Raw genomic sequence first — 16,075 nt, 5'->3', positions numbered from 1 at the left:
CTACCTTAATTTTCTTCTTAAAATTCTTGTTAATTTTATGTAAATCACCAACTCATAGATGCTTTCAGTGAACAAAACAAGTCCATCACAGCTGTCACAGGGCGAGAGGCTGCGTACACCCAGGTCGCTCACATCTACTGCCGATTTAGAATCATCAGTTAGCCTGAGAAGCATGCTTTTGGACTGTGGGATTGAGCCAGAGTCCCTTATGAAAGATGCACACTCCACACAGAAACGTCCCAGCTCTCCAGTGCATTCGAATCAAGGACACTCTTGCTGTGAGGTGACAGTGCAAACCACCACACCACTGTGCCATTTTAATGTTTAAATCGAGTGCACATATTTATGCTGGTGCATCTGTTAGAAACTACTTGGGTTAACCTTATTTCGTAATGCTGTCCTACTCACAGTGATGTGGGCCGGTTCTGCCGGCTGTCCTGCTCGCCATCATTGCTTGTCAGGCTGTGTCTCGGGGTTCGACCTTGGCTGCTGCTGCTGCTACTGCTGCTGCTGCTGTTACAGTTAGCAGACGAGGACACCGAGTGTTGCAGGTCAGCAGCTGTGGCGTTGCCAACACTGTTCCTTTTCTCACCTGTAAGAGTAAATGTGTGAGTGATGTATTCCTTGGGGCTTTCTCATTTCATAAAAATGGTTTGAACTATTTAGAAAAACTGGCAACCACTCTCATCTGAGATTTTTAGTAGATGCACTTATGGTATTAGTTTGAAAATCCTACGTTGAATCGTTCCTGGGTTATCATATTCACAAACTCTGGTGTCAAAGCCACCCGTTCTTCCGCTCACCTGGCGGTGTGACGAAAATACTCCAACAGCCTTTTACAGCTGAGAGGTAAAAACCTTGCATTCTTATTTAATGTAACAGATTACTGACCTTTAGGGGTCACTTTTTTTGTTTTTCACCAAGGCTTTTAATAGGGAGCCCCCCCTTACAGCATTATTTTGGGTGCTTTATTCAAGAGTACGAAAGATCATTATGAGGTTTACTTATCAAAGCTGTTAGCAAGGAAAATTCCGCTGCAATCCTGCATGTCTGACAAACTTCCTCCCTTTAATAGGTGGCTGAAGGAATTAGGATTAGGAATTGTTCTGTTTGTTGTTCGGTTTGTTTGGTATACCTGTGTTGTCTATGTTTTAATGCAAACAAAAAGATGCTTTTAAAAAAACCAAAAATTAAATAAAGAAATCCTAAAATAAATAAATAAATCATTTGCATGAGGTCATGTCCTTCAGCTTACCCTTGTGGGAATGTGTCGGGGTGTGGAAAAGCGTGAGTGGCCTTTCGCTGCAGGAAGGAGTTTTGCTGTCTGTGCTCCTCCTCCTGGGCGTTTTCAGCTGCGTGTTGGACAAAGAAGAATTCGGCATGTCTCTGAATATCTGCACAAACAAGACAATCAGAATTAAATACAAACTAAGAAACAGCACAGTGCATAAATATGTAAATAGTGCTTTGGCAAATTTAAAGTTGATTCCAGTGATATAAAAGCAAACAATAATTCACCGCCCTTGCCCATTACGTTGAGGACAGACATTAATTCATTTGTGAGCAGAAGCATTACACTGAATATTAGTTCCTGGATTTTTTTTATTTTGCAGCAGAGCTTCAACCATTGCAATTACAGAACACTGCAACAAAGCTGCTTGCAGCTGCGTGTGAAACGTCTTTTAAATGAGAGTAATTACACATGTAGAGATTTAACAACAGGGGACATTGCTGGGTCTAGTCTGAGATTTGTGGCAGTGATCATGGCATTACTGAAATATCCTTCCACTTTAAGTACAGTCAGGAAAGTAAAATCCCCATGACGTGATAAAAATAAACACAGGCAGTAATTTTTTTTTTTACCTCCGCCTTCCTCGAACCGATTACATAAGTCTATTAGTTTTCAAATATGCTTTTTAGTTTGTTATTGCAGGCTGTGTTAATCGCCTGTGACACTGTACATGCTTCTTCATTATGGTGAGACAAGCGTGTTAAAGATTTTTGCTTTCTTTTACTATATTTTCACACATTCCAGTAGATACAGCAGTAGTCTGGGAAAGTCAAAAGACTGAGGAGTGCCAACTTGAGCTGTGTGTGTTTGTCTATGTGTCTGTATAAATACACAATGTCTGTGTAACGGGTGCATTTAATCTCTCTGCAGTTATGCTACTCATTAAGGTTATGCATCATCTTACCCTCTCATGGTGCTCTATGAGGATCTCCACAACAATGTTCTGGAATTTAATGTCCATGATGGCTGCAACAGTCTCCTCCTGTGGGCGGAGCAGAGTTGGTCCAAAGACTACACCCAGATTGGCAATGGTCATGAGGTTTTGTTGATGGTGACTGGCCACACTATTAAGGTTACGCAAAGAAAAGGGCGACACAGTAAATCCAAATTAGAAACGTGGAACTTGACACGATTTGAAGCTACAGTTCCTGACAGTTTTTTTTCTTACATTAACAAAGTCTCACATGACGCATCACTCACATAATTATTACCTAAATATACAGCCTCACTTATTTTACCCATTTTCAGGAGAAGCAACTCCTATTTTTTTTCTCCTGTGTATAATAACAGAAGTAACACTAACATATATGAATAAACAAACAGACAAAAGAAACAAATGAACAGGAGGAGCCTGCAGAGACTTTATAGAGCTTACAGGAAAAGCAAATGTGTTTTCACTGCATTCAGAGCACAATCCTGATTTCAAAAGCTGCCAAACAACACAGGTTACAAAAAAATTAAAAAAAATAAGAAACTCATATAAAATGTAAGAGCTCAGTCAAGATAGATCGGCACATTGCCTAAGCAGTCCAAAAAAATGGCATTAAAGCAGGAAAATCATAATGAGGGAGAATATGTTAAACCTGATTGTGACATAATAATACATTTGGCTTACACTTACGCTCTCATTAAATCTCAACCATTACAAACCTCATTGTATACACTGAACAATGCAATAAATCTTAAATCATACATGAACAAAATGACACAGAGAGCTGAGCTACAGTGTGATCCAGCCTCTACCTATAAGCCTGTGATGATAATAGCTATTGGCAGCTGTAATCCACTAAACCCAGGTAACGTGTCCTCGGAACTCTCTGCAAATGCGTTCACCTACATGTGGTTTAAATGCGGCTTATGTCCTCATTACCACAGATTGTATCATGCTGTTGCTGTTGAAGAAAAGCCAGATAAAGCCATGGGGGCTTAGATGCGGGTTTACACTGAAAACACAAAGCAAGTTGGGTGCTTTGGAGAAATAAGTAGACTTAAGCTAGCGGTATCATGCTATCTCTGCTTATGTGTTACAGCAACTTGCAGAATGTGACCTGCAGAAAGACAATGGGTTTTATTCACAATTTCTCTCACCTGTACAATACAAAGCACCACTGCATGTGTACAGTACAGCAGCATCTAAAGCATTGAAGCAAAAGTCTAAATTGTGACAAGGGGTTTTACTAGGTGGGTGAACTTAAAGTCGAGCGCTAATCTTGCTGGGAAAGTCGGGATTGGCATCAGAAACAAGTAAAGTTTAAAATTACATTACATAAAAAAATATATGTGCAATTTCTTAACCTTTTAACCACTTTTAATCCAATTGTAAACTAGACACTGAGAATAAGGTCTGATTAACTCTTCTTGGTACTGACAGAAATACCTGCATCCGGCCACTAGCTTGTCTTTCTTTTTAAAGGCCCAAGTCCAGAAATAGATTTCGCCTAGTGGTTAGCGGATGGGTTTCTATTTTCAGTACACACAGCATTAGCGCATGTGGTCAACAGATTACGCTGAGCATTAATTCTTTTGGACAGCAATTAAGCAAAGAAGCATTATAGCAATTTAAATGGAGTCGCTAATGCTAATAACACTACACAGTGTTAAACTGCTTTAGAAATGAACAGCGTATAATGCAGTTACACCTCTTGTCCCATGTGTGCAATTTTTCCACTTACTTGGCCAGGTGCTTCACCAGCAGCTCCAGCATCTGTCTGTTCTTCTCTGGTAGCCGGTGCACTAGCGCGTGGACCTCTGTTACTCTAGCCTCTGGATTGTCCATCTCTGGATAGAGACACATATTAAGACTTGAGAGATTCAAGTGTGTCGCTGATTATTATATCTTTATTGACACAAACAAGCACATACAAAGCCATCAAACAGGTAATTTTGCAACCATGCAAGGCAGTCGTGATGCCTTTTTTATTTTTGTTGTAGACACTAAAAAGCAGTCATTCCAATACACGCCACAGAAATTAAACAAGTATACCCAAGATTTCAATAAAATAAAAGTCTGAATAACATCCAGACTCGGTGGAGTTCTTAGATGTCACACAGATATTTCACATCCTTTTTCCTGTCGCTACAACCAACTATCATCCTAACACAGTCTGCAGCTGCTTATATTCTTTGGTAAACACATTGTTTTCCAACAATAATTAAAAATCAGACCCACATATGCCATCTTGGCATTCTATATAATCACTATGAGTATCAACCTGCAGTTCTATGAAAACGCACCATAAACTCATGTTTGTGCCATTTTTGTGAGAAAAAAAAATAGTCCAGCTGATTTAGGAAACCAACTGATGCAATGGGCTTGAGTGTCATAAACAAGGTTAGGTAGGTGATAAATATTCAGAGGGAATCAGGGTTTCTGTGTACCATTGCCAAACTAGTTATGAAGCGCATATTAAAACGTTTATCTCCACAAGATGCAGAGACAGAGCTGAGGATGCATGTGGGTATTTATTGGCACTGTGTGTTTAATACTGTTACAAAGTGGAAAAGCTCCATGGCAAGCAGGGCAGAACAGCCTGTTGCTGATGAATAACTATAATAACTCAAGCCTGCGGGGCTAGTCAATAAAGAGATGACAGCAGACTCACACTATATCAACCTTCAGGCCCCAGCTGTCAGTGCCAGGCAACGCTCCCACAACTGACAGAGCATCTTATACACAGGCAACCATAATTTTTATTATTTTCTTACATAACTGGGCTGGGCTCCAGCAGACACACATATAGACAAAAAAAATAAAAAATAAAAATCAGCATTCCTTATTATGGTGTCCACGGCTTTACACACATGCACAAAAGGACAAAAAAACAAAACTTTGTTTTTCTTTAAACCTCAGCCCAGACATGTGTAGTCACAGCACAGTACGAATACACATTCGGTTTTACAGTACTGAAGACCTTTAATTTTATTCGGAGTAGATTTAGAACACCATCAAACGCTTTCTGAATTTAATAAGAGTAGGAATCCAGCCAACATCAACCGCATCCCAGGAGAGAGATAAACAAGGAAATTACACTTGATTCACCAATAACCTGTTTTCTCATTATTGAGGAAGCTGCTAATGTGATGCAAGTTGAGTTTTGGGTGCTTTTAAGACCGTAGGGAAGCAGTTACTTACATCGACGGATCAAGATGATTATGTACAGCAGCCAAAACAAATCCATTGTTAATATGTCAAATGGCACAAACATTTGTTTTCAATCGTCATTCGGTTGTTTCAAACATTTAACTGACATTTTGAAAAGACTTTAAGCTCTAGCATTAAAACTGGAAGCAAGACTGGGGATTTAGAAATATTGCTACTACCAGCTTTTCTTCTGTTTTACCTCTTCATCTGCCCTAAATATCCACAAAGACACACTGCTCTAGTTACTAGTGTGTATGCACCGCTAGCAGCAATGTAACAGTTTAGTCTGCAGAATGTCTTTATAAACAGCCTGTGTGTCTTGCCCATGCTGGTGGTGACTGGCTAATCATTAATCCTGCTATGGTGTTCACTGGACACAATGCTGTTCAGCCAGGATGCCAGATGAGTCAGTCATTTAAAATGAGTGAACAGGCCAATATGTCTGAACTCACACAGGAGTAAGTGATTAAATATAGAGAAATATCTCACTAGATATAGTGATTAAAAAAATAAATTAAGAAAAATCTGGTACATCTGTGACTGATGAAGTGGTTTGCTGATGTCACAACTGAAGGATGATTTTTAAACCATCTTCCATGACCCGCAACTTTAATGTTTAATTAAAGTTTAATGTATTCCTGGCACGCATAATGTACCAAAATAAGGATTAAATCATAGAAAATGTAGGGATAGAAGAAAAATATTGCAAACATAGTATAATGTGTTTATAATCTACAGATCAGGCTATTTCCTGACCTATTATTTTCCAGAAATTTGCCTATTCAGCTTTAAGATTATCTGACACTTTTGTAGAAAAGGCGGCAAACAACTCCGTCTATCATGCATAATCGTGCTTTAGAAGATTAATGTCAATTAGTACTTGCTAAACAGGAAGAAACAGTACTTGTTAAATTGGCTTCTTAAAAAAATAAGACTTTGATTTACGTGTTACGGAGATGAGGCTCATCTCAGGTCTTTCTTATGGACTGCATTAAGTAATGCAAGTGAATAACGTTTGGTAGATCTTTGTAGATGCCTTACAAAATATCACTCCTCCTAGTAGGAGTGAGAAATAAAGCCCAATTGGAAGGAATTCTGGTGATGTACATAAATATTAGACACAAGATGGACAGAGTCAGAGCATTTTCTTCATACACTTTATACTTTCTTTTCTATTCTGTCTCTCGTGAAATTTGAGAAGGAGGAAGAGCACGATGCAATATCAGATCTTGTGGGCGGAGTTGGTGAATACATGTAAAAGAGAGGAGAGAAAAAAAGGGAGGACCTAAAAGAGAGAGTTCAAATGAGGACGCTGTCTTTAAAAAACACCCTGCTGCTTCGGCAGAATTCCACCTTGGAAAAAAATTCGAAAGCTAAGTCACACAGACAGAGGCGCCTTCTTGCACATATGCATTCTGAAAGAAATTTATGACGTCAACCAAACTAATGAGTGTCGCGGAAAAGAGGTCAGGTTAGGCACACAACTGTAAACTTATACAGCAACTTCACAAACACAAGTATTTTTTAATGATTACTAAAAAACCATAATCGCATCCATTATCACATGGGTGGTCCGCCTTGTTTTCAACCGAGCTATCTTGGTAGACTTATCTGCCATCCTCTTTTCCTTTCTCTTAATACACTCATAAAAAACAATCTTCATTGGATTCACTGCAGAGCCTGTCTTGGTACCGTGGCCAGAAACAGACAGTCGTTTCCTGGACTTCCTTCCTATGTCAGCTTGGCATCCTATACGATTAGCTACTGCCAAACAAAGAAAACAAATCACTAAAGCATCCTCCAACACTAGAATTGTACTAATCTACTTTGTCTGTGTCGAATATTCATTAAAAAATAGGAAGCAGCTACATGGATAACCATGGTTAATCGACCCAAGCAAGCTAAACTATGGTTAAACAGAAAAACAAGGAAATCCAAATGAACAGATTTAGCAAAGGAGGGGTTCATGCAAAGTCTCCATTTCATGTTCTAAATCAGTTGGTGCTTGCAAAAGTTTATTTTGTAGCCTAGCAGCCTCATGACAAGAATCTAATACACTGAAATGATTGCCATGGCTGTTGGAGAGTTCAGGCAATCTTCCAGGCAGCTGAGGGTTTTTTTCTTTTAATAAAATATGTTTCCTGACTCAAACCACACCCATCAGGTGCAGTTACCAAAAAGGAGCATTTTGCAGCTGCTATGTGATCCACTGAAATTCAAAACAGTAAACCTTTAATTGGCTGTCCGTTTCTGATAAGCTCTCCAGGCTTCTTATAATAATACAGAGTTACCAGTTCCCCGCTATGTATGTATATAAACTGTTTAATTAAAAACCGTCTAACAAGACAGGAACACCATAAAACACCTTATTTAGAGAATAAAGAGAGTTTTTCAGTGAATATATTGTCACTCTCCTAATTCTACTAAAGAAGAAGGGAAAATAAACAGCAACCATAAACTTTGAACTACTTATAAACATATGGGAGCATATTAAATATTCTACCAGCAAAGGATTTGTGGAAATAGAACATCTCTATGATAGTAATTCAGAAACCAGAGTAGTTCTAGATACTCTGAGGCCTGGTGAACTGTTATTACTGCTGTCAATGTGATAATAGAATAATTATGAATTTCAACTAACCAAATTTAGGACGTTTAGCCTATTTTCCTCTTTAAACACAGCTGATCATATCCAGCGATACAAATAACCATTTGCCCAGCTATGCTATTTAACTATTCTAAAGACAGTGGTCTAATTTTTTCTGCCTCCCTGGGAAGCGTGGTCTACAGGACATGGCCCTCTTTTACCACATCTGGAAATCTGCATACAGGAAAGGAGGCACCATGTTAATGTACTGACATTAAAAGCAGAGTTTCAGAGTATTTATGAAACTCTGTTTCATAATTCTCGGCTCTGCAACGTGTTCTGCAATGTGCATTGCGCCACAATGGACAGCGGAGTGTGGCTGCTGCTCCAATCAGCCCATCACAGCAGACGCACCATCGGCAGCAAAGCCAACAAACCGTGTGCACAACATTCAGTTAGAAAACACTTATTTGTAAGACTCTCTAACTGTGAGATAACAGCCACGCTGCAATTTAACAAGTTCAAATAAGAAGCTGCAGGTCTCACCTTCTAGGGAATCCTGATGTAGATAATCAGTGTTTAACACCCAGGAGGAATACTTCCTGGATTTTTGAGTCTCCTGTAAAATCTGACTCTCTGAATCTGAATTTTCATTTCTCTTTTACATAGTTAGAGGCAGCTTTCACATTGGCACAGCTGTGAGTTTTAGCCTGTTGAAAAGTTGGCATGGAGCAGGATCCGAATCTGGGTCATTCCCCCAACACAGTGTCATTGTTTGTTTTTGTGTTTGTGCAAGACTTTTTATTCTCAGAACCAACATAATGCAAAATTTCACCAACTCCAATCAACCATTTATAAACTGAAATGAATCAACAGGATTAGCTTAATTTAAAAACAAACAAAAGCTATTTAAGCATTGTCTAGTCGATTTTTATCCAAGGTAGCCTTGAAGAGAAGTCTGCACTATTTAATATCAAGGTTGGCTTTAAACAACTTAAACAGCTTGAACAGACATTTTGTGAAGAAAACGAGATATCAGGAGGCAAAAGGAAACTACTCACTGGCAGCTTTTATAAAGCTCCTCTGGTACTGGTATGTCATGAGAGGTGCAGGTAGCATTCTGGAAACATAAGATGTCAGGAGAAGATTATCAGCAAGGAAAATGGAACAAGAGCTTAGGATTGGCTTCTCTGGAAAAACCAATAAATCTGAAGAGTTCTGTACGAGCACTCATCTCACTACAGTTTGGAGAGAAATTAAAGGAAACACCAGGATGAAGTGTCTTAGTATGGTATTGGACCACCATGTGCAGCCAGAACAGCTCTAATCTGCCTTGGCAGTCATTCTAGAAGTCTGGAACTCTACTTGAGGAAGGAAAGACTATTCTTACAAAAGATACTCCTTCTTTTTATGATAGTGGAGACTGCTATCTAGTAGCTTAGACCAAAATAATTCCTAGGTGTTTAGTTGGGACATTTTTTCTTCAATTTATCTTTTTCTATTTTCTTCACCTTCTGATATTTTCTCTCTACACACCAGCTTGACATGAGCTTTCTCCTACTGCCTGATGTGAATAATGGCACCTGCTGGTCTTCAATGAGGCCTGACTTGAGGTCTTGATGGTGTAAATGGGTGTATGTACGAGAGAATTGACAGCAGGTGTTTCTATAAATCTGTCTGTTTATGTACCGGCGAAGTGCTTGCGGGCAACCGAATGAATACGAATCTTTGTATGCCTGTGGATTTGTGTTGTGAACAGCATAGATTCATTTAGCTACAGCAGATTGAGCACAGCATGAACACCTCTGCTACTCTCATTCCTTCCTTACATTTTCTTTCCATTTCAGCTGCTCATCTCTGGCTTCCCACAATCACAATCCTTCTCTTATTGTTGCACCGCACCAGAGGAAGTAATTTAACTATAACGTGCAATATAATGACCAGAATATCGGGCAGTTTTGACACAGCATTAACTCTGAGTAAATAACATATATAAAATAAAGAAAAACAGACCACAAATGATAGAAATGACAGCAAAATCAAGCAAAATATATTCAGGCCAGAGGTCTTTTTAACAAGTTATTATGTGATAAGTGCAGAAAAGTGCTATAATTTAGAATAAGAGGAATAATTCCAAGACACAAAAAGCACATTTAATTCATTCATCACGGTCACGGAGGTTAAAATGCACTCATGCTCGGTGAACACTGGAAGAATTATTTTTTGCCAATAATTCTTAGTAGAAGAACAAATGAAATCACTGTGAGTTTGCATTTATGTAAGAGTTTTCGCACAAACCTGAGATAGTGCTTGATAGCACTAGTTATTGTTTTAATCTCCCACTCTGGGCTTTCCAGCTCTACGTCAGCACACGTCTTTGGATCTGATGGACAAAAATATGAAGAGAAAAAGAAAGAAACAAAAGAGATCAATTTTTTAAAAAGATATTTTAGTTACTGTTTTGATACAATTTAAACATGTGCTTTTTATTCATGTGCTTCAGTGTTTACCCATAGCCAAGCTCAGTAGTTTTTGTATTTTGGAGTTGACGCCAGCGATTCTGTATAAGCCCTGTTCATCGATACCTGAAGGAGGAGACAAGAGATCATCTGTAACTGATATGATAAGATCAGGACTTTATGATACTACAAAATTCTCCCTCAAGCAAGCACGTGGAGATTTCAGCAAGGGGATTTTTACCAGCGAAACTTTAGTTCCTCTACTTTGATAAATGCTTTAGATGCTCTTCTGTATGTGTTAAAGTGTTATTAATGTACTACGATGTGTCTTCCTCTCACCAACTTAAAATCGTGCCAAATAAGGCATGAACAGAAAAAAAGGCACCACATTGTTGTGCTTTGATGCACTTTTTTGGCATCAGCATGAAACTCATATAAATTTAATGTGTTTAATCTTTATCTGTCCCATTGCAAACCTGTCCCAGCTAAGAAATCCAAGGTTACCTTCATATATAAGCTAAATACAAAACCACCTGACAAAGCAATGAAAAGGTACAGAGTGACCAGAAATGGGTGCTCTTAGTGCAACAGATAAAAAGAGGTATTGATATTGTAGATCTGTAGGGAGCGATGTCCAGACACATCAGGAAGGTTTAAATCGCACTCATAACTCCTGAACAGAATTTCAATTCATGCAAACCAATGTTCTGCATTATAAAAAATATTCATTTATTTTTTTAGATTATTTGCAATGATTTTGGTGCAAATATTTAAAAAAAAAAGAGAGAGAAATAATATTCCTAAAAATTCTATTTAGTATCAAATGAACTGAGAAAAACTTCAGTTCTACTGAGATAAACCCTTAAAAACGCATGGCAGCATTGAGAGCTTTACGGTGACTGCAACACTGAATGCAGTAAAAATATTCACGAGAAGACTGTAAACAAACAGTCCACAAACAGTATTATCTTCTGATATTTATTGAAACTATTGTCAATGATTTGGATACAGCAGACGATAAAGTTTATTGGATAAAAAAATACAGTGTATCACAGCAAAGAAGCAAAAAGATTTACAGAGCATTTAAAAAAAAAAACAAAGGAAATAACGTGGGTTGACACTGTACCTCGCGTTTCCACCGCATAGATGAATTTTTTCATCACGTTGAACCCAATGACATCCAGCTGGGCCACTGATGGAGCGGGAAGCGACAAGAATGAATCTGAGCCAACTACCGATTTGTTTTAACATCACTAAAAACACAGTGTTCCAACCTAAAAGTTTGTTGGCACTTTTTTAGGCACAAGTATTATTAGGTCTTATATATTAATTGAAGATGGCAACGATAATCAACTCAATCCAAATAAATTAAAGACACTTACTGCCTTCACTCTGGTTATCTTTATTGAGGTTGTACACCTGCAGAAATAAAGAACAGAACACTTCACAGTTATGCTTAATTAGGGAAGCAAACGTAAGTACATTACCAATGTTTCACATGCTATAATATAAATATAAATATAGATAAATCTAGTTATGCAAGCATATAGTCAGGGTTCTTTAGGGAATATCCACTTATTATTTCTATCAAAAGTCACATTATATAGAAAATACAGTAGCTATGACTCTAATGCTCAGATCCATCCTTTTGTCTGCTGCTGGTATTTCACAGTCATGATCTGTGGCAAGCTTGTAATGACGAGAAGTAGGAGCCAGAGAACAAGATCGCCAGCATTTTTTTATTTTATGACCGTTCCCCTGAACTCTGCAACCGCGTGTTCCAACTTGTGGTGAGCTCCTGAATGTGGATTACCTTTGCACACTTGAATGCAGACATGAGAGAGGTGTTGGAACAAGAACACATCTGAATAAGAGCGTTAAAATAGACTTCCAGCCAAAGAGCAAAAATGCTGTACACCGAGGAGGTATAAACCAAGTGCTGAGGAAGTTGGTTGGCAGAAAGCTGATGTGTTGATTGTTGTGGAGCATAAAGACCAAATTATCCCTCTCAGACTTATGTTGTGTCTCTCTAAATGTGACCAGACGTGGACAGCATGTGCTGAGGAAAAGACGCAGAATTTGAGCCAACAGTTTTCCAATTACACCTCGTGGTTTGTTTAGCTCTCATCCCATCCCCTTTTCTGTCTCGGCCTCACTCTCCTGTTTGTCTGTGTCACATGAGAACAAACTGGTAACCATGGCAACCTACCGGTTCTCTCCCATCCATGGCCTCCATCCACAATCTACGGTCTTCTTCCGACAGAGCCTGCATGGTGATCACTCCCGGCCTTCGCACACAAGCAATAACAGGAAAGGCACATAAGCTTATCAAACATACAGGTGAGTTGCAAACATTAGGTGTTAGATCATCAAATAATAATACTCAACAAATACACACAAAGACAAACATGTCGATAACTGGTGCAATGTACTATAAATCGAACCACAACTGTAATAAAATCATTGTATTTAAATAAAAAGTTTATCAACTAAAGAAATTCTTATGAAGGTTTTCAACTAAGTAGTTATATGTTCTAACTAAAAACTACTTAATAGATGTGCCCATTCTTAGATAAATGCCAATCTTGTTCTTTTTATAGCAAAACATATTCATTTATGGGTGCCAGAGCTATGACTATACTACTGTGTTCCAGTAAATCACATGATCAGCAGCTCCGATCAGATTTTTCCCCTTAAAAGGATAACAAAAAGATGACGAATACAGCATGAAAATTCAGCATCTAACAAGAATTCATTAGGCTAAGCAGCGAAAAATCATCCACACAGGCAACGTGTGATGCGCACGTACTCATGATTTAAACTGAGACCAGCTCTTCGGAGGTTATAAAGCCTGAAAATCGTAAAAATCCTTGATAACAAAGCCGGCTCTGTTAATTCCATGATTTTGTATTTTGCATAGAGAATATGTAATGTATTGCTCCTATTACCGTCTTCTTCATACTTTTCGTTTTGTGTGCAATTTTACTGGCCTTTGTTTTTATTTTGTGCTGCTTTAAATTCTGTGTTTGCATGGGAAACTCATCACAGAGATGATCACCGTTCCCTCCTCTTATTCCGAGTCACTGTGACGGAAGAAGAATGAATAAGCACTGACGCAGTCTGTAACTCTGTCAGTGTAGCCACTCTTCCCTTTGTGTTATAAACGCCCCCTCCTTGTGTTAAAAGCTCTGTTAAAAAAAAAAAAAAACTTGTCTATAATGCCAAACAAATGATTTATGCCGTCTCTATTGCTCTTGATAATTTGCTACATTTCCCCCCCATCAGGATCCTGCAGGAACGAGTCTGTGTATGCAGTGATCAGACTGTTTTGATCAATTTGAAGATTTATGTTTTAGAGCTGGCTCTCTAAAATAAACCTGCTTCACGGAGCATGAGTTACTGTACCACAGCAATCTGTCCCGCTTAAGAGTGAGACTGCTTTGTGTTCCTAAAGGACCTGAGTTAAGCCTAAAGATGGATGGTTAACAGATAGGCAGGGTGTGATAGAGGATAGCTGAAGTTGTGTGTGAGTGGACAGGAACAGTGGAGGCGGTTTAAGAAGGGAAATGCCACAGAGGGCTGAGTCAGACAGGAAAAAGAGCCTCAATCTTCAAGCTCACACCAACTGTGCAGTGCCCTCATGTGTTGGTTCGCTGTAATTACATCCTGCTTTAAAAAAAAAAAGGGAGAAAAAAAAGGAAAAAAAGCCCATGCTAATCCTGAGATTATGAGCTGGGACTGAACCACATTTAACCAAATCTTTCATATCGATGACACATAAAGTAAAACCCGGTGAAAAGAAAGCTGGGTGAATATTCACTAACCTGTCCACAGCCTCCACATCGAAACAGAACCGCTTTTCTATCGAGTCCGTCTTCCTTCTGGTGCACGACTTGAGAATAAAGCTCTCTTCCTCTCCCTGACACAGCAAAAGCAAGAAGCAATGTAGTACATCAATAACACATGAAGAGCATTTAAGACATCATAATGCAACCATACTGTTTGAGTGGAATTTAATAGCCAGGACGGTAATTTTCAGCTCCATACTAAGACTAGCTCTGCAAGATTCACTGATTAAAATATTCTGTACTTTTCCCATATGGAGTCTTGGTGCAGGTCGTCAATATATCCTGTCTGAAAGGAGCACATTTAGCTCCCTTCCTCCTCTCTTTAAGCCGACTTTTTTCTAATTGGCTGCCCGTCGCAAACAGAAGACCTAAATAGCAGTTTATTCTGTGCTCCAAGGCTTGTCCGATAAGGCGTATTATACAGAGGCAAGGGCAGAAAAACAAACAAACAAACAAAAAAAAAACCCCAGTATGTAGCATATAGTTATTATTATTAGAAATGAATCACTGGTTGAAATATATCTTACGTTGGAGTAAAACTGAAGATTTAGCATTTTAAATTTGCCTTGACTTCCATTTTAGAAGTAAGACTTGCTGTTTGAACTGAGCAATGAATCATATGTGCTTTAAAAAGAACAATATGAAGAAATAGACACTATAAACTGATGTGCGGGGAGTGCCATCTGGCAGTTTTATAACCAATATAAAGGATTACAGCAATATTATTTCCATTTCACACATTATCCATGAGACACTCAGCTTGTTAGCTTTTCAAAAGCTTGGTTTTCTTATAAGTAAAGAAAACACAGACAGACAATGTTGCTACCTGTAGCAACAATATTATACAATTTATGCTATGGTGACATCACTTCTTTTCAAAGGTAGTAACAATTGTTAGGGTTAGGTATACTGGTATACTGGTTTTGAATCTGCAAGCCTGCTGGGGCCTTCATGGATTCTTTGTGTGCCTATGCTGGTTCTCTCCAGATGCTCCTGCTTCTTCCCACAGCCTAACTTAGTAGTAGTAGTAGTAACTAGTACTTAGTTTTATTGATGATTCTAAAATGGCCACAGACGGGGAAGAAAATGGATGGGTAGATGAGTGTGATAACTCACAATCTACAGATGGCTACACACTCTGGTGTCATACCAATTCAAAGTACAGGTTTTATTGCCATACTCTAAAGCAAAGCGCAGATGGGCCAGGTTTGATGTCATTAGTGAGTGCTTTTTTTTTTCTTTCAGTGCAGTCCACCTACTATTTATTTGCTATTTTGGATTTCAGAGCTTTGTGTTAAAGCCAAAGGGTTTTCTGTGACTTTTAATGTTTCCAAGTTTCCTTCAGTTACTCAAAATGAAACTGTGGCAACTTTCTCAGAACTGAGCTGCACTTCGGACTCATATCAGCTCTGGCTTAATCGGTTTGTAGGTGGAGGGCGATCAGAGATAGGTCTCTGAGAAAACAGCTGGAGACAACATTTTCTGCTTACTGCTGCTTACTCAGAACATTATTCACCCACACTGCACTCTCACCTATTAAGGGTGACGTGGAAGAAGTCGTTAGCACTTGCTCGTAAAACCAGTATCTCGCTCTGTGACTGTGCGACCGAATGAAAACGCACAGCTTTTTGAGCTGATTGCTGAAAACAGTGGTACGGGCATGGGGAATAATAAAAAAATAACTAAATAAAAACACACACCAAGTTGTGCTTATCCACACTGGGACGAAGCACATTTGCATGAATGCCT

At 38.7% G+C, this 16,075-nt stretch overlaps 1 protein-coding gene across 4 annotated transcripts in view; it reads right to left on the bottom strand.

Moving 5' to 3' along the window:
• The window catches only part of LOC309715936 (rho GTPase-activating protein 26-like), an 86,239-nt gene that overhangs the window by 17,389 nt on the left and 52,775 nt on the right, over positions 1 to 16,075 (bottom strand). For all 4 annotated transcript variants that reach the window (XM_082549439.1, XM_082549440.1, XM_082549441.1 and 1 more), the window contains exons 11-21: positions 14,303 to 14,397; positions 12,688 to 12,766; positions 11,861 to 11,897; positions 11,605 to 11,670; positions 10,530 to 10,604; positions 10,318 to 10,402; positions 9,081 to 9,139; positions 3,964 to 4,069; positions 2,196 to 2,355; positions 1,256 to 1,394; positions 409 to 592 (exon numbers count right to left, since the gene is read on the bottom strand). In XM_082549439.1, coding sequence (XP_082405565.1) covers positions 409 to 592; positions 1,256 to 1,394; positions 2,196 to 2,355; positions 3,964 to 4,069; positions 9,081 to 9,139; positions 10,318 to 10,402; positions 10,530 to 10,604; positions 11,605 to 11,670; positions 11,861 to 11,897; positions 12,688 to 12,766; positions 14,303 to 14,397 — 1,085 coding nt within the window. The remainder of the gene's footprint in view (positions 1 to 408; positions 593 to 1,255; positions 1,395 to 2,195; positions 2,356 to 3,963; positions 4,070 to 9,080; positions 9,140 to 10,317; positions 10,403 to 10,529; positions 10,605 to 11,604; positions 11,671 to 11,860; positions 11,898 to 12,687; positions 12,767 to 14,302; positions 14,398 to 16,075) is intronic.

Source organism: Aulonocara stuartgranti, assembly GCF_965226115.1.
Source record: "Aulonocara stuartgranti genome assembly, chromosome: 10".
NCBI classification, from domain to species: domain Eukaryota; kingdom Metazoa; phylum Chordata; class Actinopteri; order Cichliformes; family Cichlidae; genus Aulonocara; species Aulonocara stuartgranti.
This window is presented reverse-complemented; position numbering and strand designations above follow the sequence as displayed.